The sequence below is a fragment of the Nannospalax galili genome, unplaced genomic scaffold (assembly GCF_000622305.1).
Source record: "Nannospalax galili isolate Female #2095 unplaced genomic scaffold, S.galili_v1.0 scaffold599, whole genome shotgun sequence".
Lineage (NCBI taxonomy): Eukaryota > Metazoa > Chordata > Mammalia > Rodentia > Spalacidae > Nannospalax > Nannospalax galili.
The window spans coordinates 274,929-300,821 of record NW_008343079.1 but is presented as its reverse complement, the minus strand read 5'-3'; the positions used below and the strand labels follow the sequence as shown (position 1 = coordinate 300,821).

General features: G+C 44.0%; 1 protein-coding gene across 2 annotated transcripts in view; it reads left to right on the top strand.

The window, feature by feature from the left end:
* The first annotated feature begins 5,201 nt into the window (after positions 1–5,201).
* Positions 5,202–25,893, top strand: part of Mb21d2 (Mab-21 domain containing 2) — a 112,813-nt gene continuing 92,121 nt past the window's right edge. The window contains exon 1 of one of the 2 annotated variants that reach the window (XM_008839019.2): positions 5,202–5,458. In XM_008839019.2, the coding sequence (XP_008837241.1) occupies positions 5,248–5,458 (211 nt within the window). In that variant the 5' untranslated portion in view covers positions 5,202–5,247. Of the gene's footprint in view, positions 5,459–8,570; positions 8,593–25,893 lie in introns of those variants that run through there. The other variant, XM_029566402.1, reaches the window with a different exon arrangement.

Below are 25,893 nucleotides of genomic sequence, written 5' to 3'. Positions count from 1 at the left end.
CCCACGCAAGCATTTTTCTTATGTCATTTCCATACATAGTTTTGTTGAGCACCCTGCCCCCCCATCTCTGTCTCCATCCATCTCTGCTTAAACACTTCCTCTCCCAGTAAATACTTCCCCCTCCCACTTTCAAATTATATGTTCTATTACCCTCCCTGACCCACTCACTTAAAGCTTCTTTTTTCTCTTTTCATGGATCCAGTTTTAGTTTCCTGGCCTCCATACACATTCATTCGCAGATAAACACACACACATAAAATTTAGAAGCTAAGAACTCCATGAGAAAGAATGTGGTGTTTGTCTTTCTGAGCCTGCATTACCTCACTTAACATATTTTCCAGTTTCATTCACTTTCCTGCAAACATCATTTTTCTTTTTCTCAAAAAGTATTTAATTTTTTAAATATTTTATTTTTAGTTTATGTGTATGTGTATATTGCCTGCATGTAGGTAAGTGCACCTGTGTGGGTGTGGTGCAATGCCTGCGGAGGACAGAAGAGGCTGTCAGATCCCCTGGAACTGGAGTTACAGACAGTTGTTAGCTGTCATGTGGGTGCTGGGATTCGAACCCGGGTCTTCTGCAAGAACCGCCAGTGTCACTGCTGAGCCATGTCTCCAGCCCCCACAAAAGTATTTTATTTTTATTTATTCTTAAAGCGTGTGTGTGTGTGTGTGTGTGTGTGTGTGTGTGTGTGTGTACGTGCACGTACATCTGAGTGCAATGCTTCTTACAGGCCAGAACTGGGCACCAGAGCTCCTGGAGCTGGAGTTATACAAGGTTATGAGTGGCCTGATGTAGGTACTGGAAAGAACTGGGTCTCTCTGCAAGAGATCACTGAACTGTCTCATCAGCTGCCTAATTTTTCTTTGTAGCTCAATAAAATGCCATTGTGTATGTGTACCACAATTTGATTAACCATTTATTAGTTGATGGATATCTATCTAGGCTGATTCCATTTTCTTGCTATTGTGAATAGAACAGCAATAAAAATGGATGTACAGGTATACCTGTGGTAAGATAGAGAGTTCTTTGAATATGTGCCCAAGAATGACAAAGCTGGACCACGTGGTAGCTCTATTTTTAGTTTACTGAGAAACCTCCACACTGACTTCCATAGTGGCTGCACCAGCTTACTTTCCCACCAACATCCCTCACCAGCATTTGTTATCATTTACTTTTTGATGAGAGTTATTGAAGGGTTTTGTAAATCAAGAGATTTAACCAGGGTCTGGCTGCTTAGAAGGTTGAGGTTGGAGGATCACAAGTTCAAGGCCTGTCTGGAAAACTTGGTGAAACTTTCTGTCTCAAAATAAAAATCACAAAAAAGACTGGGAATATTTAGCTCTAGTCTTAATTATGCATCTATTGTCATGAAAACATAAGCAGATGATTCCCAATGTCAGCAATTCCTCCTTCACAGTTTAAGTTTAAAGTGAAATGTGTGTACTTTGCCCAAGAGCTATTTATTCTCCTTTCCTTTCTTCTCCTTGCCTTTCCTACTGCTTTCTTTTCCCTAATCATGACTTTTATGCAATTTCATGGGAATATCCATGTCCCTTTTGGTAATGTGGAAACACAATAAACATTTATAAAATTTGAAATGTATAAAAAATAGAAATCATGGTATTCTGCTTCTGTTTTCTAAAAGAGCACGGCTCTTTTCCTTTCCTGCATTCTGGTTCTCCTATCCTGAATATAAAGATGGTATATGGGCATTATTTTCCAAGTCCCTCTGCTGTCAACAGATATTCCACATGTCTTTGGAATGTGGAACGTTTATTCCAAACATCCATATGATGTTTTCCTGCATATATTTGAAAATCCTAAGAAACCTGGGTCTTTCCTATTGATTAGACTTTTAGTTAAAGTCCAGCTGACCAAGAAAGCCACATCTTTTAGCCTGAGCTGCTATTTAAATTCCATGTCAGGCCAGACAAACTTTGGTTAAAATTAAATTTTGTTACTCCATCATGTGGATGTGGAACTTGCTATTTTTAGTACATGCTCTACACAGCCCAGTTATTCATGACTGAGAGTTTGCCATGAAACTTCAGAGCTTTATTTAAAAACAAACAGCTCCCCAGAGGCAACATGAAGACCTCTTTCTCGAGGTGTTCATAAAGTTAGGAAGAGGGGGAAGGATAGGGTGTCGGGGGCAAGTTGCTTTTCCAAGTGGGAAATTGGGAGTTCCTCTGGTCAGTTTAAAGCTGCAGAAGCAAGTGAGGAAATCTGGAAATGTACATCTTTATTACAAGGCTTAAGCATGCCAGGGTCTTTTAAAAATTGTCCTTTTTCTTCACCTTCTTATCTCCTCCTCGGGTTTCATATAGCATGCATGCATAGGAGGTGAAAGAAGAATGAACAGCACTATTTAATTCGACTGGAGGAGAAATCTCTACATAAATGTTATAAATAACATCTCTGATGGTGGAAAAGCCAAGGTAGCACACATTGAGATGTGTGACTGCCCTCACCTAAATGCTGCCCTCCTGGGCTTTGAGGGATGATATTTGTTCATTCACATACATTAATTACATGCCTGTAATCTCAGCATTCAAAAGGCTAAGGCAGGAGGATTCTGAGTTCCGGGCCAGCCTATGCTGCATAGTGAGTTGCAGGCCAGCTTGGCTACACGGTGATTTCAAGATCAGTCAGAGCATCTTAGTGAGAAACTGTCTCAAAAAATCAAGAAAAACAAGTGTCCTGAGATTGGCCAGGAAGGATGAAATACAGCGTCTGTGAAGGTGATGGAGACATAGCACCTGACCTTCAGCCTATTAGGAAGGACCCAGGGGGCACAGAAGTCTCATAAGAGACTGATTAGGAAATAGGCGCCTCATTTTTCTTCTGTTTTTGCAACTCAATAAGAGAGATATGTATACCATCTTATCATAGCTGTATAGGAGCCTATGAATGATATTTACCACTCAGCCTCATTCTCTAAGAAATTGGGTCAGTGAAGGTCAATGATTCATAGAATTTTGATCTGGCTGTCAGGAAAGAAGAACAGCCAATGGAGAACAACAGACAGACCATTATTGACTCAGTCATTCAAAACCACCGAGGCCCATGGCCAAACAATCAGAATAATTTCAGCTAACTACCTGTTGTCTCTTTATGGTGTTCTAAATATCACAGGAAAAGCAGAACCAAGGGAGGAAGGGAGGAGCATTTTGTGGAAATTAAGAAAGAAAGAAAGTTTAAAAAAAAAAAAAAAAGCGTGCCTTGATGCTGACTGAGTCTTCCTCTTTTTTTCTTTGTGCTAAGGACCAAACCCAGAGTCAGAGTCTGATGCATGCTAGGCAACTTACAGTATGAAATTTGCATTAACAGTGATACAGCAAGTTTAGCTCATTAATGTCATATGGACGCTTCTGTAAGGGTGAGATTTTGTTGTTGTTTTTTGTTTGGGGGGGTTCTTTTTGAGACAGGGTCTCCCTGTAGCCTCAGCTGTCCTGGAACTCGCTATGTAGACCAGGCTGGCCTTGAACTCACTGAGATTGGCCTGGCTTTACCTCCCAAATGCTGGGATTAAAGGTTTGCGCCACCACACCCAGCCAGATGACGGCTTTAAGGAAGGAAAGGTAGCACCTGCTTGGCAAGACTGGTGGGGCCTGACTTGGAGAAGCTGTCAGAACAAGAAACAAGGCCAGGGTGACAGTGGCCAGATCTGTGCTCTGTCAACACCACCATGGCAGCAATAGGAGACTAAATTGTGGAAGAAAAAAAGTTTCTAAGAACAGCAGAAGTTGATATAGCTAATCTCTATGAAGCACACTGTATGTCATTGCCTATACTAAGTGTTGGTCATCCAGTATCATCTCATATAATCCTTAAAACAGCCCACGAGGCAGGAATTATTACTGTTTTATTTCCCATGGCCAAGTACCGCAGAGCGGAGAAATCCTTCCAAATCTTACAAGACAATGTGTGCTTTTTTCATTATGATAACCCAGGTAAGAAAATTAAAAGGGCCAGATACAATTCACAGACTGGGATAGAATTGAAAGGCCAGTACACATACTTTGTTAGGCCAAAAGGCCTCCTTAGTGTGTGAGTCACAGAAATACTAAAACCACCTCTCCATCCTATCTAAACAATGACTTTAACCTGCACCCACCTTGTCCTGAAAGCCTAGTTCCATTGTGGGAGCCATGTCCTCTGGTTGATCCCTGTCCACCCAGATCCTGGCCGTTCTGTTTGGCTAATAGTGGGCACTCAAATTCTATTAGCTTAATGAGATAATTTCCTTCTTTCCGATCTTCATTGAAACTGGGGGTGGGGTGGCTGGGTGTGGGTGTAATTTATTGTCTCCCCTCCCCCACACCCACACTTGTTCCCTGTCTTTATGTTAGAGCAGGTTGGCTCTCATTAACTCATTACACGTTAAGTTGAATGAATGAGTTGTTACCTAGGAAAACTACCTAGGGCAAAGGTAGGGATACTTGAGCGGTTAATGGGAGTGTCTATGAGCAGCGGGATGGACACCCCTTTTTGATTCGCCTAATCGTATTATTCTTGGCAATCTGCCCCCAAAGGGCAGACGATACCTTTCATAGTGCTTCGCCTTCTAAAGGTATTGGAGCTCGTAGGATGGAGATTGGAAATACGCCCATAGAGATGTTCTCGCCCGGGACACCGCCCTAAGAGCAGAGTAGGAGGGCTCCTTTCTCCTTGAATGCGCTTGGCAAGCCCTGCCCCCAAAGGGGTGGTGGAGGTGGAGAAAAGAAAAACGTCCACACCACGCGCGTCAGCCCGAGTAAAGATTGGCAAGTGATCCCGGAGCGCAGACCTCTGTCATTTATTTATTTTTCTCTCCACCGGGTGCGCTGTCCCTTTAAATGGGAACGCTGGTGCTGGCTCCGTAACACTGGAACCCGGCAGCTTGTTGATTTCGGAGCTGGTGAATTTCACATTGTTTCCACTTCACTTTCCTTGCCCCGGGGAAGGCTGGGGCTGGCTCTACGACCGCTGCTGCCGCTGCGGGCGAAGGCTAGCGGAGGATAGGGACGCTCGGCATCCGGCGGCCGCAGGGCCGGAGTAGAGGGTGCCGGGGCTACACGCACCTTCGCCGCAGTCGGGCTCCTCCCGAAGCCCGGCAGCCGGAGCGCGCGGCACCCAGCCGGCCCGCCCAGACGCTCGCCCGCCCACCGGCCGGGCCTAGCGGGGCGGAGGAGGCCGGGGGCGGGGAGGGGGGCGGGGGTGGGTGCCGCGGCCACCGCGGAGCTGCTGCTCGGCGCGTTTTGCATGAAGATGGCGGCTCCCACCGCCAGTAAGGCAGCCTCTCTGGGCTGCAACAACAAGCCTGCTTTCCCGGAGCTGGATTTCAGGTCCGGAGCTCGGGTGGAGGAATTGAACAAACTCATCCAAGAATTCACCAGGCATGACCAACGGGAATACGACGACCAGAGAGCGCTGGAGATCCACACGGCCAAGGATTTCATCTTTTCCATGCTGGGTAAGGAGGGGGAGGTGTGTGTGAGGGTGCTTGTGCGAGTGTGCACGGTGCGCGCGTGTGATGGGAAGCGGGTGGGAGCCCCGGCGCTTGCCTCTCGGTTTCCCGACTGCCTGGGGTGTCACCCCTGGGCTCCGCGGTCAGCCGAGCTACCTCCCGTCTCTCCTGCCCGCACTTGGTGCTGGGTGCCCCATTCCTTCCCGGATTGCTGGTTCTTTTGTTGGTTTCCCGGCAGCGGGGCGGGCAGGCAGGTGAAGCGGCGGCTGGGGACTCCTGCAGGCTGGGGGTGGGGGGGCCCTGCCCGCCCGGGCCAGGTGAAAAGGTGCGCCCCGGGAGTCCCCGCCCGCAGCTTTCCCCCGGCGGGTCCCCTCCGGAGCAGCGGGCGCCCAGGCAGCGTGGATGCCCGGCCGGCGCCCCAGCGACTAGTTGCTTCTCCCGAGGCGCGGCGCAGCGTGGCGCTGTCACGCCGAGCCCCGGGTGGCCAAACTTGTTGGGTGTCCCACCGTAACCCGCCGAAGTAGTCTGGGTGCCGGGAGTTCCTGCAACTTTGATTTGCAAATCGACTTCCCTTTGAAGGGATCTGAAGCATTTCCGGTGCTTCTCCCGGGTTGCAGAGCTCGGAATTCCTAATTCTTTGCTCGAAAATGACCCGGCGTTGCGCCCTGGTCTAGGAGGAGCGCTGTCCCCCTCTTTGTGTGTTGTCTTCGCGCTGGCCAGGAGTTTCCCACCTTCCAGCCCCTCTCCGCGCCCCGAAAGGTTACTTGGATACCTGGTAAAGGACAGTCATGGGCTGGGGGACCAATCCCACCCCGGGCGTCCTGGGCTGGGATTATTGCTACTGAGTTGTAGACCGAGCACCCGCTGTCCGGAGCCCCGGTGGCGGTTCCCACCAGTGGAACCGTGGCCGTCACGTAGTACGAGGTGGCCCGGCAGTTTACCATCAGCAGAATCAGGACTGGAGTAGAGGTGCTTCACCGCAAGTCCCTGTGGGTGCTCTACAAACATTTCCACCGTCAGTTTTTCAGATAGTGGAAAATGTGATTAGCCAAGGCCTTTTGACCACAGAGGACACAGAGCCTTTGCTTCCTCCTGCTATCTACCGTGATTGCAGGCCGCCCACTGCCCCTCTCCCGGATATCTTATTTCCTCCAGGTTTTCTTCATCCCTTTAGTCCTAGTGGGGATAATACAGATTGGACGCGGTGCGGTGCTGTTAAGGATTAGGTGAGTTGAATGGAACATGTTAAAACGTGGAACTATTTACCTTTGACTCCACCTCCCCCAAGTGTTCCAGGTTTTCCAGGTGGTGTATGCACTTGAGAGGGTCTTCAGTGAAGATATTCAACTGTTCAACTGTAGGTGAATTATTAACTCACAGCCTGGTGGGACTGAGCTTTCGGAAAGAAGATTAAAGCCCTTAACGAAACCTCTACTTCTGAAAACCAAACCCAGTGACTGTCAGGAGGGTGGGGACACCTGCAGAAAGCACACAGCAATTATTTAAGTTGCTTAATCATGGCCTTTCTCTTTGGCATGACCAACCAGCACCTGCCATTATGTCTTTTCAGCCCCCGTTTTTACTTTTCTTACCTCTTGTCCTAGGACCTTCATTATAAAGAGATGGTGAGATAGTCATTAGATCAGAAGATGAGAGATGCTGGGGAGGGGATGTTTAAATGCCTGGCTCAGTAGGAACTCTGTCCCTTCATGTGATGCACTGAATTAGCAAGATCTTTGTCCCTGCACAAAGAATAAATTATTCTAGGGTGCTTAATTTATGCTTGTGTTTAATGTCACCAGTGGCATTGTGTTGACAGGTAAACTAGATTGCTTCTTTTCCTTTTCAGTCAGTTGACCTTGGTAGAGATGTCTTTCTTCCCTGTGGGAATTTGGTAATTCTACCTGCTGGAGAGAAAATTCAGGAGTGTCATTTAAGCCCTTTGCCCCTCTGGACACTGCCAGGCAGATGGTGAAATGAGCTTGCCCTGTGTGTGGTGCTGCATTCATTTTTGATTCCCTTGCTTTCCTTTAATGAGGCACTGACTGTTCAAGACAAGTGAAGGTTTGGTGACAGCAAGGGTCCCTGTGTGGATTTACTTTTTCTAAAGCAGATTTTCGCTTGACTTAAGAAACAAAATCTCTTTTTGTACACTTTGTTTCTCTTGCTGCTGTGTTGAATCTTTCATGAATATGCGAATGAGGTATCTTAATGACCCCCAGCTTGTTAAGGTGTCACTTGGGTGGCATCAGGCCCACATGCATTTCTGGGTGGTGTTGGGGGTTAGTTCTCTTGGCAGTGTTCTGCCTCTGTCTGAACTGCACCTGAGGATTGTCAGCAGCTTAAAAACATTATCCTCTCACTCAGGATGAAATGGCCAAGGAGTCTGTCCAAGCCTCTTTAATAGCATTGTGGATAATGCCGCCTCTGCTTGCAAGTAGTTGGGGGCCAGGAATGGTGACCAGGCAGGCCACTATCTGTGTTGCAAGGTTGTTAGCTTGGACTGAGGCCCCTTTAGCTTCCCAGACCCTTTCTTTTTGTCTAGTGTGTGGTGAATTTTCTACAGATAAAGGGGTGGTAGACAGCTGTAATCAGTGACCTGTCAACACTGGGACACCCACTGTTTCATCAAAGCAGGGTTCTGCATGGGCTGTGGAATTGATCCCAGCCCTCTGGGGGGTCATGGTAGTCTCTGGAATCTGGCTGCATGGTAGGTGTTTGTACAGAGATTGTGATTTCTTTGGAGGCAGGTGGTAGCTGGAATCATCCAGAATCACTCCTTTTACACCTTGTTCTTTTAGGAGAATGATTGCTGTTATTATCTAGTTAATATTTGAGAGCCCAGATTGTGTGAGAGGATGGCAGTGCATAATAAACACAATTTATCAAAATTCAAGGAAATTGCCAGAGTTCATTAATGTTTTAATAATATTTGGTATTTGCATAATGTCTCTGCTGGCTTTTTGTTATCTTCATTCCCTGGTGAGGTTAGATGGGGACTGGTGATGCTTCAGTGGAACATGTGGAAGACAGAGGATGCAGAAGATGAAGACAGCAGGGAGACAGAGAGTCACTGACAAACAAGGGCTTGGTGTCATGGCTTGATCACGAGAGTACCTGAGATCACCTTCTCAGACCAGGTGCTCCACACAGCCTTTGGAGTAAGGGTGGCTTTCCTTGTTCAGAGAGGAGGATGCTGAAAATTAGTGGGGAGAAGAAACAAAGTCAAGTGACTAATAAATTACAGTGACTCTGAAGACTTCTTTCTCGCTAACTGGAGTTCATTAACATAGAAACATGAGATCTAGAGAAGGGGCTTTGTTTTGAAAAGTCACCTGAGGATTTTGCTTCTGATTTCTGTTGGGAGCATTAGCATAATGCAAGCAGCCTCTGAGTTCCAAGTATTTTATTCCATAGTAAGTTCACCTCTTTGAATTCTTGATGTCTCAATGACCACTGTGATGCAGTCCGTAGTTCAGCCCTAATATGCCTCTTGCTGGATGTGTGGGCTTGGTTCTTTAACCTGTTACACATGGATAAAAGTAATACATCGTTTCAGCATTATATCTGAATGTAAAATTACTTTGCTAACTAAGAAAGAATGCATACATGATTTTATTATTTAGTTAAGAAATGTGCTTGATTTGAAAACCTAGTGAACTTCAGCTGGAATTACTTCTGCAGCTTGACATCAGAGAGAACTATGGAGTACAGTTCACAGCTGCCTCAGAGGACAAGGGCTATGGCTGGAGGGAGCATGATTAATTCCAACACAGGTTGCATTTGTTAAGCTCACTCCTAGTCAGTGCTGACTATGGTGTAGGTCTTTTGCATAAATCCATCACCCCTGTAATCTCCTTCTGACAACTTTAAGGGTATCATCCTGCCTATTTTGAGGATGATGTTGGTATCCTTCTAAAGATGAAGCACTGAAGTACAAAGAAGTCAAATACACCAAGATCATATAGAACACGAATTTAGACCCAGGTGCTGTTTTTCTGTTTATTAGACCCAGGTATTTTTATTGCAAAAACTTTCATGCCTCTCAGTTAGTAGCCATCAGTTTCAATTGCTCTTGGCTCAGAAAACTAAAAGTCCTCACATGCTGGACAATACTCTGCTTCGTAGCCTGCTTGGTCTGTAGGAACAAGGGTAAGTTCTCATTGTTCCTGTCTGTCCCATTTGATCCTCTTGCTTTTATGCAGTCAGTAAGTACTTGATGAATACCAATATAATACTTTTTGCCTCAGCAGGAGTCTAAGGATAAAGTAATGGGCAAAACTATTTTTGTTTTGTCTTGTTTTTTTTTTTTGAGATAGGGATTCACTAGCGCTGGCTGGCCTGGAAGTTGCTATGTAGACCAGGCTGGCCTCAAAATCACAGCAATTCACCTGCCTCTGTCTCCTGAGTACTGGGATCAAGAGCATGGGCCAGCACACCCAGCCTTGAGCAAAATGTTTGACAAATTCACATGGGTCTTTATGGACTCTCTAAGAGAACAGTTTGCTGGCTGTCCCCTTGTAGCCCAATGAATACCATTTGGCCCCTTCAGAGTTCTAAACTGTGTGGTACTTCAGAGTGCTCTTGGACCTGTCATGTTTCTAGGTAATCTTTGCATCTCTAGAGTTGGCCGTTTGGAAACCTTGCCTTAATAACCATATAATCAGAAGAAGCATTTCACTACAACAGCATTGACATATTCAATAACAATTTAGAGCTAAGATGCATCTCTTTCAAAATTGGCTATAAATTTTTAGGTTCACAGTTGAATTAAAACTCTAAACCCTATAACACATAAAATTAAATGAGATTTTAAACTTTAAAAAAGATCTCCATTTCATTATTAAAATACAGCTTCATACAGAAAAATTTATTTTTAATACAATTGACACTACGATGCGCATGTGTTTCTAATCTCTATATATCTGATTATTACTAGTCACAGTCGGGAAACCTTGACTTTCTAATATTTGAATGTCCCTTTTGTCTTACTGAGTTTACCCAGTAGTATTTATTGTAAATTATTGCCTGGTAGACCTCCGTTGTTCGTATTCACAAAAGTGCTATGCCTGTATGAATTCTAAGATGATTGCTGAAGTTTGCTCCTGTTCTGAAAATACTATGCATTTAGGGGATCACGGTCCATCTAAACATTTATCTTTGTGCTCATTTGCATTGGTTTTAATTCTCTCTCCTTGTTTCTGGGCAGCTGTATCCTTCATCCTCCACCGAAGAGCCCTCAACTGCTATGAGTCCTGGGTCTTCTAATGCACCTTGTGCCACCATCTGTCACTCCATTGCTCTCCATTAGGCTGAACCTCTTCTGTATTCACAGCCTATTAGAGTCCCTCTTGTCAAACTGAGAACTTGCCATTGAATGCTAAGCCCTTTCAATCTCCTGGGGAGCTTTAGAAAAATTCAGACTCTTCTGGTCCCATATCAGACCTTTTGATTCAGAATCCCCCAGAGATCCCCAGACTGGCTGTTCAGCACTTGAGTCTGTCTGCTTTAGGCCTGAGGCTGCACATTCTCTGTCCACTTGAGCTGTTCCCAGCACAGTGAGTGCCATCTTGGCCAACTTTTGAGACTAGATCCAGGATCCAGGCTGATGAGTCAATGGGTGGATATGCCGGCCTGCCCCTGGTAGCCAGAATACTACGGAGTTCTTCCATCAGAGATCAGAGGTTATGATAAGGTTTTATATCATTTAATCATTACCATAACCCTTTAGTGGGAAACAGTGAATTGGAAAACCATGAGAATGATTTGCCTGTTTATCAGCAAGTAGGTGACATTGTTGAAATCTAATCAAGGTCAGGCCGATGAACAGACTTCGAGTTCAAGAAAAGTCAATCTTCTCCGTTCACATAGGCCTGGAGACTCAGATTCTACCTCAGAATTCTAAATAATTCCTACGTGGTTTTTGGCAAATCGTTATGGAAGCTGAACCTCAGTTTGTAATGTGTAAGAATGTGCCAGTCAGGGTTAAGAACTATCCTTCCTTCACGAATTTGCATCCAGTTCAGAAGCTGAATTCTTTTCTGCAGTATGAAAGAAGGATGTCCTGGAGTTCTGGCAGCCGTTCTGTTCTGCTCTGTGGTATCCTGTGGTCCTGAATGGATCTCCTAGCCTCTGCTGGATTTCTTTTTGCCAATTTTCCAGTGGTTGATAATAACAATGAAAGAATTCAAGTCATTCCTACACTGTAATTACTATTAATATTTCTCCATGCATTTTGCTAGACATCTGTGTTTATACCATGCTTATACCTGTACGGACTTACATGCATATAGTACATAACAGAGATTGTATGAGATATGTGCTGTTTTTATGAGTTTACCAATATGCTCATCCACCATACTTTGTAGGAGAAGCTCTGACTAGAAACCTGTGGAATGATGATCCGTCCTTTTCTTTTGATTCTAGAAGAAGATGTTATTCTGCAACTTAGAGCTCATTCAGTGATTTGATAATTGAAGGCAATGGACCCTTGCTTTGGTGACTTTGAGGGTTTAATCACTTTCCAGTTCCATCTCCTGTTCCCTTTTCTATGTTCTGTATACTCTCACCCCCATATTCCTCACTTTCTTCATTTGGGTAATTTTCTTTATCCTTTTCCTAACCTGGCTCTCCAGAAATGATGTGGACTCAATGAACTTGTATGACAAAAAAGGATGCCTTTATTTTTTAAAGATTTATTTCTTTTTTTAAAATTTTTTATTCAAGTGTAATGTGTGTGAGCCTTCATGAGTATATATGCACTGAGTGTGTGCAGGAGCCTGTAGGGGCCAGAAGAGGGCCTCAGACCTCCTGGAACTAGAGCCACAGGCGATTGTAGGTGCTGGAAACCAAATACGGGTCCTCTGAACGAGCAGTATGTGCCCTTAACTGCTGAACCATCTCTTCAGCCCCAACGATGTCTTTATTTTTTTAACTTCTGAGATAAAACATTTCCTTCTGCTATAATTATAGGTAAAGTGTAGCAGCGTTATTGGTACCTGTATTTTTGTGGCCAATAGAAATCACAGGTGTTTTCATTTCCTATTACAGTGTCACATGTATTAAAAAAAAAAAAAATCAGGGCAGTGAAATGACTAGGTACCTAAAGGTGCTGAAAGGTCCCTGAGCCTGATGATATGAATTCAGTCCCCAGAATTCACATGGGGGAAGGTGAGAATCAGCTCCCAAAAGTTGTCCTTTGACCTTTTAATGGCACATAATACATTAAATAAATAAATGTAATAAAAATTTAAAGAATCATTTACTGTTGCTTGAGAATGATGGAAGATACGAGACTTGCTAGATTTTATTTAATGGGTTAATGAAGAATCACATATCATGTATTTTCACACTGACTTTCTTTGAAATTCTGTGTAGCATTATCATCTTCATTTAAATACACTATTCTTGCCAGGCATGAAGGGGCACACCAATGATCTCAGAATTTGGGAGGTAGAAGGATCAGGAATTTGAGGCCAGCCTGGATTATATACAGTGAGTTCAAGTGAGCCTGACCTAAAAAGCAAGGCTGTCTCAAGAAAATATACCAAACAACAAACAAATTAAGTAAATTATTCTTAGTTGGAGTTGACAGAGTAAACTAGCCTGTTAAAAAACCTATGTCACAGAAAGGTTAAGAGTCCCAGTTGGACTTGTTGCCTGTGCTTAGTTTTTCTATCCAAGCTCAAAGGCTAGCGAGACATTCCTGTGTCTCTCCATGGAAAAAGACTGTCACTGTTCCTCTGTGTTTTTCTAGTACCTGTCTGCTTTGTGGACCTTAGCACATTCCTTCCGGTGCTGTAGATGATTTACATTTGTTGCATCTAGTGAGGTCATGTAGGCAAAGGTGCTTATTAAATGTAAGATGATTGAGTGACTCTTAAGAGCTTTTCCTTTTAAAGCTGGTTCAAATCAGCTGTTTCTGACATCATGTCTATGATTTTCTTCCTCAAGCCACACTTTATAATCATTTTTGGAGCTGGGAAAGTCTTGATCTCACTTTCTTATGTGGCAGAGAAAAGAAGCTGTATTTGCCTGCCTACTAAGTTTCTGCCCTTAACACTTAACGTAGGGCAGCTTAAGAAGTGTCCCATGTGACTGCTGGAGACTGCTTGCCAAGAGCAGCATAGAGTGCCTTAGAACTCTCCTCACGATGTTCTCTCTGTTATACCCCCCTGTTTTTCTGTCCTGGGCATCTTGGGGTGCTTCTGGGTCTCTGCCTGCCCATGTTTGGGCTTTACGCTAGTCATCTTTCCCAGTGCAGTGTTCAGTAGGCTTATCATTCATCTTCCAAATGGTTAAATGCTTCCTGTGGGCCTCCAGTTATAGTGTATAACACTTCTTCGTTATGAATGGAGTATTTGCTGTCAATTATAATAATAATTTATCTTTTCACAGAAATAAAAGTGTTTTATAGACTGTAGGCCATGTTCCTGTGTTGTACAGTGTCCTTAGGCTAGGCCTTGGAGAGATTGTGTAGGAACTATTAACTCCCATTTACACATGGGGGCACTGAGACAGGGAGGTGATGGGACTTTGTTCATGGTGGTAGAGTAAGTTATGGAACAAAACTTAATCCAGCTACAGGTGTCTTTTGCTGTTTATAGGGCTTTAACAAATATTACTTTTTTTATTTGATGTGTATGTGTGTATTTGTGTAAGTGCACCTGTGTCATGTAATGCCCATGGAGGTCAGAAGAGACTGTTTGAGTCCCTGGAACTGTAGTTACAGGATTGTTGTTAACTGCTGTGTGGTGCTGAGAACTGAACCTAGGTCTTCTGTAAGAGCAGCCAGTGCTCTTAACTGCTGAGCCTTCTCTCCATCCCCCTTTTATAGGGCTTTATTTATTTATTTATTTATTTATTTATTTATTTATTTATTTATTTGTAACCCCTAGATACCTTTAATGGGTTGCTGGGAGGAGTCTGTCTTTTCAGATTAAGCAAGGGCAGCAGGTTTCTTTCACCTGGGAGGGAGTCTTTTGCTCTCTTGAGCTGAGGGTATATAGTAGACATGTACTCTACCTGAGAGTGGGGTATAAATGTAAATCCTGTTGCCTTACATTTTCCTGATTCTTGGGACTTGTCCAGCTGGTTCTTAGGGTCTGTGGCATTGTTTACAGTGAGCTTTGGTAAGAACTTGGCAGCTGAGCGATCTCTTAAGGACAGCTCATATTTATGTCATTCTCTGAGGCCCTGACTCCAGGAAATAGCTATTTGTTTTTCACGTTCTCAAGTGCCTTTTCATGAATTCCCCCTGCACAGATAAAGCGATAGCTACAGACGGTGTTACTCTGAGTACAGTGGGCACGAGGAGCTGTTACTCAATTTTTTTTTGTTTGTTTGTTTTAAAATATCTTTTATTCAGCACAAGAAGACTTGATTACTATTTGAGAGTTGAATCAAGCCCAGAGTAGGAGTTGTTTTAGAACTTATTTAGGGTTTTGTTTCTTCTAACTAGGGTTTGAACGTCTGCAGTGTATACCCCGTGAATGGTGCTAAGCATTCATTAATTCATAGTTGGTATGCCAGCCATGTGCTGGTATAGTTACTATAGTGCTATTACTCTGTAAGTGCACGGAGCAGCGAATCAGAATAGCAAGATCACTGCCTCCGAGGCTTCTGTTCTCTGGAGGATTTAATGTGATCAAGCTTGCAAATACATAGGGTTGTGCACCTTGGTAAAACAAGGAGCACAGAATACATGAGGCAGCAGAGCTGGGTAGGATGGAGTGAAAGTGACTGAGAAGGCTTCCTTGCAGCGGAGTCAGAGTGGAAGAAGGAGCCAACTTCCTGAAGCCTCTATATTCCAGAGCAGCAAGTGTCCAGGTCCCTCATGTGGGGGTACATTTGCTAGCAGCTTTCAGCGCTGCTGAAATGATAGTAAATCTTACTTCTGAGATACACTAGTTTGTGTTCAGATTGGGCCTAGGATGGTGAATATGTTGAGCATCTTGTAGGTGGAAGCTTCCGGGTGGGACCACCTTTGGGCTACACTCTTGTCCTTGGCATTCAGAGATGGGGTGGAAATGAGTGGAACACAAAAAGGTTTAATTACGAATCCTTTGTTATTTTGTCTTTTGCAAAAAGGTCTTGCTATGTAGCTTGCCTTTGAATTTATAACATCAGCCTCCTTAGTGTTGGCCCTTAGCCTTCAGTGCTAGGATTACAAATTTGTGCTCTGCCATGCCAGCAGGATTACAGATTTTTCAAAAGCCCATTGTGGCCTTGCCATTCTCTGATGTCGGCTCTGATGGCCCTAGGGCTAGAAACAGTAAATTCTGCTGTGACGATTTCTGGGTCAAACTGCAGTGTTAGGACATGATGGCAAGCCTTTGTTTCTGCCTAGTCCTCCCTTCATGTGCAGGGGATATCTTCTGACTGTGTTCTTACCCTAACTGTGAGGTAGTTATTGTACCTGGTTCAACTCAGGAAGAAAGGATGACCAGGAGAAGTCCTCCCTGAAGGTCGCAAGCAGCTGAGGTGGGATCAAACTTGAGTCTTTGAAAACCCCTCAATTTCTGGTATTTTTAGCCAACTCTGTCCCAGCCCGACTTGGGAGTAGAAGGAGGACTTCTGGATCTGAGAGAGGTGCTGAGGTCAGAGGTAGCACCAAGCCCATAGCCTGTGGGTCTCCATGTGCCTGTGCCTGGCTCTTCATTCAACTTGTAAGCACTTTTCTAGGCTGCTTCACGATCACCCTTTTAGCAGCTGCAGCTGTTCTCAATAGCAGCTGCTTGTGCGGCTTGTGTTGTGATTAATAAAAGAAACTCAACAGTTTGTTCTTTCAACTGTGCCCTTGTGTAGCAGCCTGCTTTCATGCAGGCTGTTTCTGATTTCGAGCAACATAGTTCTACTAGAATAAGGTGCCCGAGGGGCACCTATTGTGAGAGCCAGGGTCCATCTAGACCCCAGCCTGTGCACTGAAGGCCCAGCAGAGAATCAATGGTGAGGGACTGTAGTGGATGGCTCAGCAAATGCTAGCCAGAGCCCACTGTCAATCAAGAAATGTGGAACGTAGCGGGGCAGCGGCGAAGCAAGCCCACCTCTTGCTCTCTTGCAGTTGTTCTGCTGCTGGGTGGTTTGGGGACTGAAGTCTCCTCTTTTAGCAGGGATTGCTGGGTTCACTCCCAGTCTGATAGTATAGGTGTGGGATGGAGCCTGGGAATTTGCATTTCTGACAAGTTTTCTGGTTGGCAGCTGCTGCTTCAGGGACCATACTTTCAGAACCATTGCTTGGGACCCCTGTGCTTGGGATGTTAGGGGTTTTTATGAGAAACATACAGCTTTTGAACTATTGAGAACAAAATACGACTTTAAAGAAACATAGTGAGGTTTAAATCTGTAGGTCAAACAACATTGAGCTGTTCACTTATCCCTTCTGATCTGAATACTTCATGGAATCCTGGGGCTGTTTGCCCTGGAAACTGAGGGCCAAAGAGGGGCTATAAATCATCCAGCTGTAGAGCATCCAGTGACTTTGGGACAGAATCATGACTAGACTCCAGCGTGTGTGTGTGTGTGTGTGAGTGTGTGTGTGTGTGTGTGTGTGTGTGTGTGCATCTATCCTAGCAGGCTGTATTGGTAATAAATTTCCTTTTAAAATGGCAAGTCTATCTGGGAAGCATGGGAAATAGTGATAACTACGCTAAAACATTCACTGTGTTTCAGGTACAGTTCTAAGTTTTTTGTACTTGACTTTTGTTTTAAAAATCAGTCCCAACCACGTTGTAAAGAAAGTAACATTAGCCCTAATTTTGTAGAAGCAAAGAGCAGTGATGCCAGAAATCACAGAGCTACTTGGCAGAATGGGGATTTGAACGTAAGCAGTCTAACTTCAGGCAGAAAACAACAAATAAGTCTATACCTTTTTTCTTAACCTCTTACAAAAATAAAATTAAACTTTTCCCATGCAAAGTGGAAATCATAGAAGGAATCTTACAATTTAATATTTCTAAAAAACTTGGAAATCAGATAGCCAGATTTCCTCTTGCCTCTGTTTACAGTCATGGAAACTAGGGGCTAAGAACAGAGCAGGTACTCTGTTATCCTGAGCCCCTGTTTGCTTTTGGGTAGAGTGGAGGTTTAGCTGAATGCTGGAGAGTATATGTTCCTCAGAGGAATGTTTGCACTGGAGCCTGTGGACTGCAGTGTTTGTTCCTCAGGGAAGACCCTCCCTGTCTTTGAAGTGATCTTGGGAGGGCTCTGCTTCAAGGTAGGGAACATTTCCCTGCTACAAAGCCTCCTTGAAGTTCTCTTAATTGCTGTTAGAGAAAGGATGCTAAAAAGGATAACCTTAAGGGCAGAGTGTGTTTTGGTCTGTCATGTTTGCTTTGGTTGTTTGATCCTTGTTTCTTCCTCTCTCCTTTCTTTCCTCTGAAGCGTGTCTTTTTACACTGCACTGTTTTCATAGCTTAGATGGATATTTTGATATCTGAACAATACAAATCTGGAATAAAGGAAAAGGCTGGCTCATCTCCCTGTGATTGGAATGGTGGATGCTCAGTGTGCTGGTCTGCCTCTGTGGGTGGACTGAAAGCCTATGTTACTTTCTCTTTGCACTGCTGGTCTGGGAGTTAGAGCCCTGGAGGATTTAACTGTAACTGGACTGAAAGAATTGTAAAGCAGTAAAGCCAGTGGTGATCTTCCTGAGGTCAGTTTACCCACTACATGGCTTTATTGATAGGGATACTTACCTCCCTTGGAGGTCATTGACTTGTTCAAGAACCAGACAGCAGTGATGATGAGTAAACTGGGAAACCATTTCCCCACTGTTCCAAGGGTTTTAGAATCAGTGACCCATGTAATACTCATGACAGTCCCTTTTGTTACCACCCATACTTTGCCATTGAGGAAACCAACATCTCCGAATCACTTGTTCAAGACAACAGTAGAGACTGTTCACCTCAGGCATTTTGGGCTTCTTCATTCTTTCTTTGCACCTTCAGGAAGCTGACTATTCCAGGCTCTGTGTGGTTCATGGTAGACAACATGGACTGGTGACTAATGTTGGAGATGGGGAGGAAGTGAGGAAGACCAGGGAAAGTAGAGAATGGAGTTGTTTTTCTGTTGTAAAAGCCGGAGCTGGCATGGTTCTGGCTCCTGATGCAGTCTAAAGTCCTGTCACTTAGTGTTTCTTGGCAGGCCCCAGGACCTACATTCTTTTGATGCTTTTGGTTTCTGTGTACTGAATAGTCTTTCCTATAAAATATCATCCTATCCACAGTGTCTTTTTAAAAGAAGGTGGATCCCAGCTAATTGATTAAGCCCTATAAAATTCAACTGGGCCCTTGACACTGACTAAATTAGGAAAGTTTTGTGACGATAGAGGCTTTTTGCTGATTCTTCTTCCCCCATCCTAGCGAGTTTCATTTCAGATTTAGAACATTTAATTAGGGCAGAGTTAATGTAGTCTGTTGTTGTGGGGATAATGGGGAACAGACTATATTTTAGTGAAAGACAGATGGCAGTGTATTTTTTAAAAAGTTTATTTTGTAATCAAAATATTAGTTGAATTGGGTTTTAAGTGAATGAAGGGATCTGCCTCTGTAGTGTTGTGACTCTTCCTGAAAAGCGACTAGTGTGTTATTAAAGTACATACCCCACCTAGTTTCCCCGGGTTGAATGGGTACATGTTTGTATATGGTCTTGTTGTAAAGCACTGTCACACATTGGCAGATGCCACCAAAACAACCTGTGATGGCTGGTGTTCATTGTAAAGTTGACAGAATCTGGAATCATCTGGGATAGGGGCCTCTCTGGGTACACCTGTGGGAGATTATCTTAATGACATTAAATGATGTGGGAACATTCATCCACTTTGGATTGTCCAATTCCATGGCCAAGTTCTCCAGGCTCATCCTGGCTAGTGCTGGAATTACAGGTGTGTGCCAGACACCTGGCTGGAACAGACTTTGATAATTTCATGTCTTCCTGCTGTGAAACAGACACTGTGTGAGGTACTGAATTACATTATATCACAGTGGAAACCCAACACTGTCCATGCTGGAAGAACTCAGTGCTCTGTCTTCCAGCCTCTCCAGCTTTGTGCTCCAGCCTTTCATGACTCAGTTCTGCCTCAGTGGATCATTTCCTTTTCAGAAGGCCTCAGCTGGTACTCAAGCTTCACAGCTTTCTTACTTGGTCTGGTCACTTAAGAATTTGCAATTATGGGGGCTGGAGCGATGGCTCAGTGGTTAAGAGCACTGGCTGCTCTTGCAGAGGACCTGGGTTCAGTTCCCAACACCCACATGGAGACTGACAGCCGTCTGTAACTCCAGTTCCAGGGGATCTGTTGCCCTCTTCTGACCTCCTTGGACATTGCAGAACTCTATGTGCAGACATTTCACTCATATATATAAAATAAAAATAATAAATTTAAAAAAGAATTTGCACTTATTTGTGATTAATGTCTCATATTTACTACTGTTATTTACCACTGCTGTAGCATCTCAAAGATGGCCCCTTTATACATGTTCCTTTGTGTGTGCTTTTTTGTGTGTGTGTGTGTGTGTGTGTGTGTGTGTGTGTGTGTGTGTTTTACATATCTGGAACACAGTTTAATGAATATTTGGAAAAGATTCAACTAAACTTGGTAGTATTTAGGCAATTTTGTTTTTCTTCTTGACCTTGGGCAAATTGGTTCTAGCAGTATAGGCAAAAGTTTTGGTTCCTGTGTTAGGTTTCATTGTCAGAGGTGAACAATATCATTGTGTTGATCCTCCTGTATCTGCAAAGGAAGAGTAGAGTCAGTGCCACAGAAGAGAAAATGAAGGTCTAAGTCTCATGGTAGTGCAGTGAGAAGAAAGGATGTGGGCTTTGGGGGCAGGCAGCCTTGTGTCTCAAAGTGAATTTGGGCAGACTATCATGAGCGTAGCTTCTCTGTCAGTAAAACAGGAATAGAAGAACTTGCTTCATCTCCATTTTATAGCCTGTTTTAGGTTTTAGGGATTTTGAAAGGAAACATTTTTTCTTAAAAGTTTTCTGGACATTGCAGAGTGTAGCACTGGCCAAGCAGGATGCTCATGCTGGCCACTCTGTGAACCCAACCCAGGGGCCCTACAAGACGGAGAGATTCTCCCTACTTCTCCAGACTGGTTATAAAGATTAAAGACATCTTGCCAAGGCTGGTGAAATGGCTCCATTGTAGAGGGCTTGCCGTGCAGGCACAAATGCCTGAGTTTGAATTCCCAGCACCTATGGAAAAAGCCAGGTACAGTGGCACATGCCTATCTATAATCCCAGCTCTGGGGAGGCAGAGGTGGATCCTTGTAGCTTACTGGCCAGCCAGCCTAGCCAGGTCAGTCAACTTCAGGTTTAGTGAGAGACCCTATCTCAAAAATAAGATGGAGAGTGATTGAAGAAGACACCCAAAGTTGATCTGTCGTCTACCCATAAACACATGCACATGTATCTATACACACAAACCAAATCTTGCTGGCTTGATTGGAGTAACTGAAATTCAGGCAAAATTTAAAATCTGATGCTTTTACCTAGTACAAAAGACAGATAATTTAGGAGCCATCTATGTTGTTGGTGATTAGGGTGCCAGGATTGCTCTGATCCTCTTGCTGGGTTGAGGTTATGTAGGAGGTTGAGCAGCTGCTGTTGACATGAAGGTTCGTGCTGCATCAGAAGTAGAGGTATCAAGAAGGGACTTCCAGGTCCCCAAATCTCTTAACCTGAAGAGGAGAGGGCTTCGTGCAGAGATTCCCTCTGAAGTCCCTGTGTTTCCTGCTTCTGTAGGATTTGGTGACTGTCCTAGCTGGTTGGGTGGAGTAGGTTGATGATGAATTAAATATCAAAAGAATCTTCTGAGACTGAGAACAACTTGGGAATAAAATCTGAGATGTCAAAAAGGATAGTTCTTTTGAAAAATTATTACTATTAATGCCGGGCGTGGTGGCAGAGGCAGGCGGATCTCTGTGAGTTCAAGGCCAGCCTGGTCTACATAGTGAGTTCCAGGACAGCTGGGGCTGCAGGGAGACCCTGTCTCAAAAAGACCGAAAAAAAAAAAAAAATTATTGTGTGTGTGAGAGCATGCATGCCAGGGCATGCCTGTGGAGATCAAAGGACAACTTGTGGAGTTGCTTTCTCCTTCCACCTTTCTGCGGGGTCTGGAGGTTGAACTCAGATCACCAGGCCGGGCTTGTGTGGCAACTATCTTTCGTGTCTGAACCACTCACGGGTCCCTCAAAGAGAATGTTTCATATTAGTCCTCTCTTTCTTGTTAAGTCTTAATCATTGTGTGATTAGGTGAGGAAAAGCCTCCTGGGAGCCTTTAAGAAACACTGGCCCCATGAACTGGGTGGCCCTCTAGTTGGAATGTGTATTAATTTCTGTGCTGTGATAAAATACCCTGACACAAACAATGTAAGGGAGAAAGTGTTAATCTTGGCTTATAGTTCTGGACGGGTAGAGCCCATCACAGAAGAGATGGTGTGCAGCAGGCAAGGAAGGCATGGCAGAAGGGGCAGGAACCTGGCTGACCATAGCGCATCTGTACTCAGGATGCAGAGTGAACTGCAGGGACCAGGCTGTAAAATTCTCAAAGCCTACACCCCAGTGACATACTTCCTCCAGCAAGGCTTCACTGCTCAAAGGGTTCATAATTTTCCCAAACAGCCCTACCAGGTAGACACCAAGTGTTCACACATATGAGCCTATGGAGGGACATTTCACATTACAACCACAACAGAATGTATGTCTCTGTTGCTTGAGTGGGAGGTTTAAGATGAAGTGCTGGGTATCTACAGAAGACAGCTTCTTAGGGGATGGATAAGGGACAGGTGGGGGTGGGAGGTAAACTTTCAGCCTACTTTAGAAATAGAAGCTCAAATTACCTGATCAAAAAACTAGGCTATATATTTTAGACTGCCAGCAAAAAGTTCATGATTCTAACAACTTTCAAATATTCTTGGGTTTATTGTTTCTGTTACCTGTTGCCTTCTTTCTGTGAGGAGAGGTGAAGACTTCAAAGTGAAAAATAGCTGTGTGGTTCTCTACAGGAGAAGCTAGGTAGAGGACAGGGCAAAAGCTGGGAAAACCATGCCCTACTTGAATCCAAGTGGGAGAGAAGAGCCTGACAGGATAGAAGGGGGAGTAAGTCTCCAGAGGAGTGGAAACCAAGCCCTGGGGAAGGGAAGGAGATCCTGGCCAGGCCACTGAAAAAACTTGGTGAGGCTGCGCCAGTGCTGAGATCTGCTAAGGATGTTTCCCAGCTGTTCCAGGAAGTGCAGGCTTTTCTCTTAAAACCGCTACTCTAGGATGCCAGCCAGTCACTTACCCTCACCAGTCTGCATGTTCCCATCTTTACAATGAGGAAATGGGGCTTCCCTTCTCAGTCTGTGATTTTAGGATTCCTTAAGTAGTGTATTCTCTCCTTAATATGAAGATATTTATTAAATAGCTAAGCTTGTTAAATTTCTAATCAGATGGAAATTTTATTGTGGTTTGGTGGGCAGGGATTCACTTTTAAAGGAAATTTCTGGAGAACAAGTTTCTGTTTTTATTTGAGGAAGTTATGATATCATTCACATGACACATGAGGAAGCTGAGATTCCCTCTAATGGCTCTCAGAAAGGGGGCTCAGGTCTTAAAAGAATGCAGGTCCCTGCTGGGAGGCTGGTACCCTGGCCCATGCTGCTGTTGGTGGTCTGACAGCTCTGGGCCATACTTAACAGAGTGTAACTGCAGAGTGGAGGGCACCAGGAAGGCCCTGAGCAGTTTACACAGAAGGTGACAGCCAAATATTGTCATGCAAATTATGTAGGACACCAAATGAGAAATTCATCTTAATCTTTTTTAAATACTTACTGCTCATTTGCCAAGGTTCTAAGTAATACAATTTCAAAGGTTCAGAGGTGTCTAATACAATCTCCCCCCTCAGTACATAATTCCGTGCCCATTGTGTAACTCTATTAAGAACAATAGGGTAATTATAGAGCTATGCTCTGCTTTCGAATTGCTGCTATATTAGCCCCAAGTCTGCCTGTACTAGCCATATTAGGAGGCAGTGATTAAGAATTAAAAACAATTTAGCAGACTCCTAAATCAAGATGCCCCTCCACTTTCTCCCTGGCATTTCTAAATAATACAGGCAGAAGGGTAACGTGGGTTTGAGGAATGGTTAAAAATTCAGAAACTCAGTGTCTGACTCCTTTTCTGTGAAATGGGAATAGAATCATCTGAAGTCTCAGGCACTGGTGCATGTAAGGACCTGCTGAGGGAGGATGCTGGGAGCTGAAGGTGAACCACACAAATGTAGGTGGCACAGACCAGGTTCAGCACAATGTGGGCAGCAGGGGGCTGCCTCAAGAGCTTCTTGGTGATCTAAACGGTATGTCTATGGAACAGAATTTGAGTTACTGATTGTTAATTTGGGAATGATAGTATACACAATGCTTTTATCCTCAATCCTAGGAAAGAAATTGTTTTGTATTTTCTTATTCTGCAAACCAAGTGATGAAGACTAAATAATATGCCTAAAATTCAATTAAACTGCTTGAAGATAATTCATTAGACCTTTTGGCTTGAGTTTATAGCTTTGAGAGTTTCTCTTTTCTCACCTAGTGCACATTACCTTGGGAGGGGCTCCCATCACCTCTGCAACAAGAGCTGACATTTGTTGGGGCCTCATCTGTTGCCAGCAGATTGTACAGCTGCTGATACTGAGGTAGAATGTTAAGCATAGTGATCCTCAGTATCCATGGGGATGGAGTCTAGAGCCTCCAGAGACACGCAAATCTTCAGATGTTCAAGTCCCCTATATAAAATGGCCTAGGATTTGCATAGAATGTGTGAACATCCACAAGCTCACTAGCTGGACTAGCAGAATCAGTGAGCTCAGGGTTCAGGTGAGAGACTTTACCTCAGTGTATAGGGTGGAGAGAAAACGAGGAAGACACCCAATGTCAACCTCTGGCCTAGACACACACACACACACACACACGCACACACACACACACACACACACCCACCCAAGGTACACATGAACTCCCACACATATGAACATGCACACATACCACACATACATATATGTAAAAAGTAATAGCTAATGGTAGGTAGATGCCATTATGTGTTTAGTGCAGGTGAATTTTTTTTCAAACGTTTTGGGTTCCTGTTGGTTGAATCCATGGACACAAACCCTGAGGATACAGAGGGCCAAGTGTAACTGTCTATCATTATTAACACAGCTGGTGTGGCAGACCCCTGGAATTTTCTTGTTCTACTAGTAATAGTGATAACAAAAGAAATAACGTTTTTTTTACTGTAAACTAGTGCCAGGTACCATGTTGGTGTCCTCCTAATCTTGTGGAGGGAAGTGTTTGAAGGTATTCTATAGGTAGGATGCTCCTACCATCCCTCCCTTTCACAGAAAGTGACGCACACCTCTGTGCTTCTCTCCACAGGTTCGGGAACAGCAAAGTCAGTTTTCTTGTGATCTTTGCCTGCTTATCTTCTATTACCTGTTACTCGAATCCAGATGTTATAAATCAGCCACCTGCACCCCAGAATGTGGCTTGCAAATCTATCTTGTTTGTCCCTCATTATATTAAATGCAAACATATGATTGAATTAGATGGCAACATCTAAAAATTCATATTGAGTATATGATAATGTGGATTTATGGTTTATGATGAAAAATTATGGCAATGTGGGTTGTTTTGGAATTCCAGCATTAAACTCCCGTTAGACTGGGAACGTTCTTCCTCTTCCCCACTTACTTCTGAATCCCTAGGGTTACTAAGTATGATTAAAAAAAAATAAATAAGCCTTGACATACAGAAGAGATTCAGTAAATATTTGCCAAATTGAACTAAGGTTGGTAGCTTATGAAGCAGGCTTAGTTTGGTAAGAGAATATTTGCTGTTCTGTGAAGAGACTTGCTCTCTTGATATTTGGGTTTGGTAGGTGTAACTATGAGGCAGGGGAAGAAGGATGATGTCCCTTTAACTGGATGGTCTCTTGACTCATCAGAAGTGAAAAGGTGACATGCTTCTCTCTCTTCTTACCCAGCATTTGGGAAGATGTGGAAACATCTGAAGCAAGCCACAGATCTAAGGAGCTGAATGGGAGAGTGGATATCGAAGTCTTTTGTGTTTCTATTCGGCTACTAACTGACTGGAGGTATTTTGAGAAAACTTTATCACTTGTGTTGTTTAGTTTATGAGAGACTTCCTGATCTGTGCATTGCCACTTTGCATGGGCTTGACAAGCCACGTATGTGTTCTGAGCCTTTTCTCTACACACATACTCATGTGGCTATTGTTATCCCAGCCTCCTGCTCAGTATCTGACCCAGAGGTGGTACCCAATATTTATACTGGATAAATCGACAAATACGGAGATTTTTGAGGCTCTGTGTGGTGAGTGTATTATAAGATTTCAAGCAGAGTGTCATCATATTAGACAGTTTGTTTGGGCTGTTTTTACTTTTTGCTT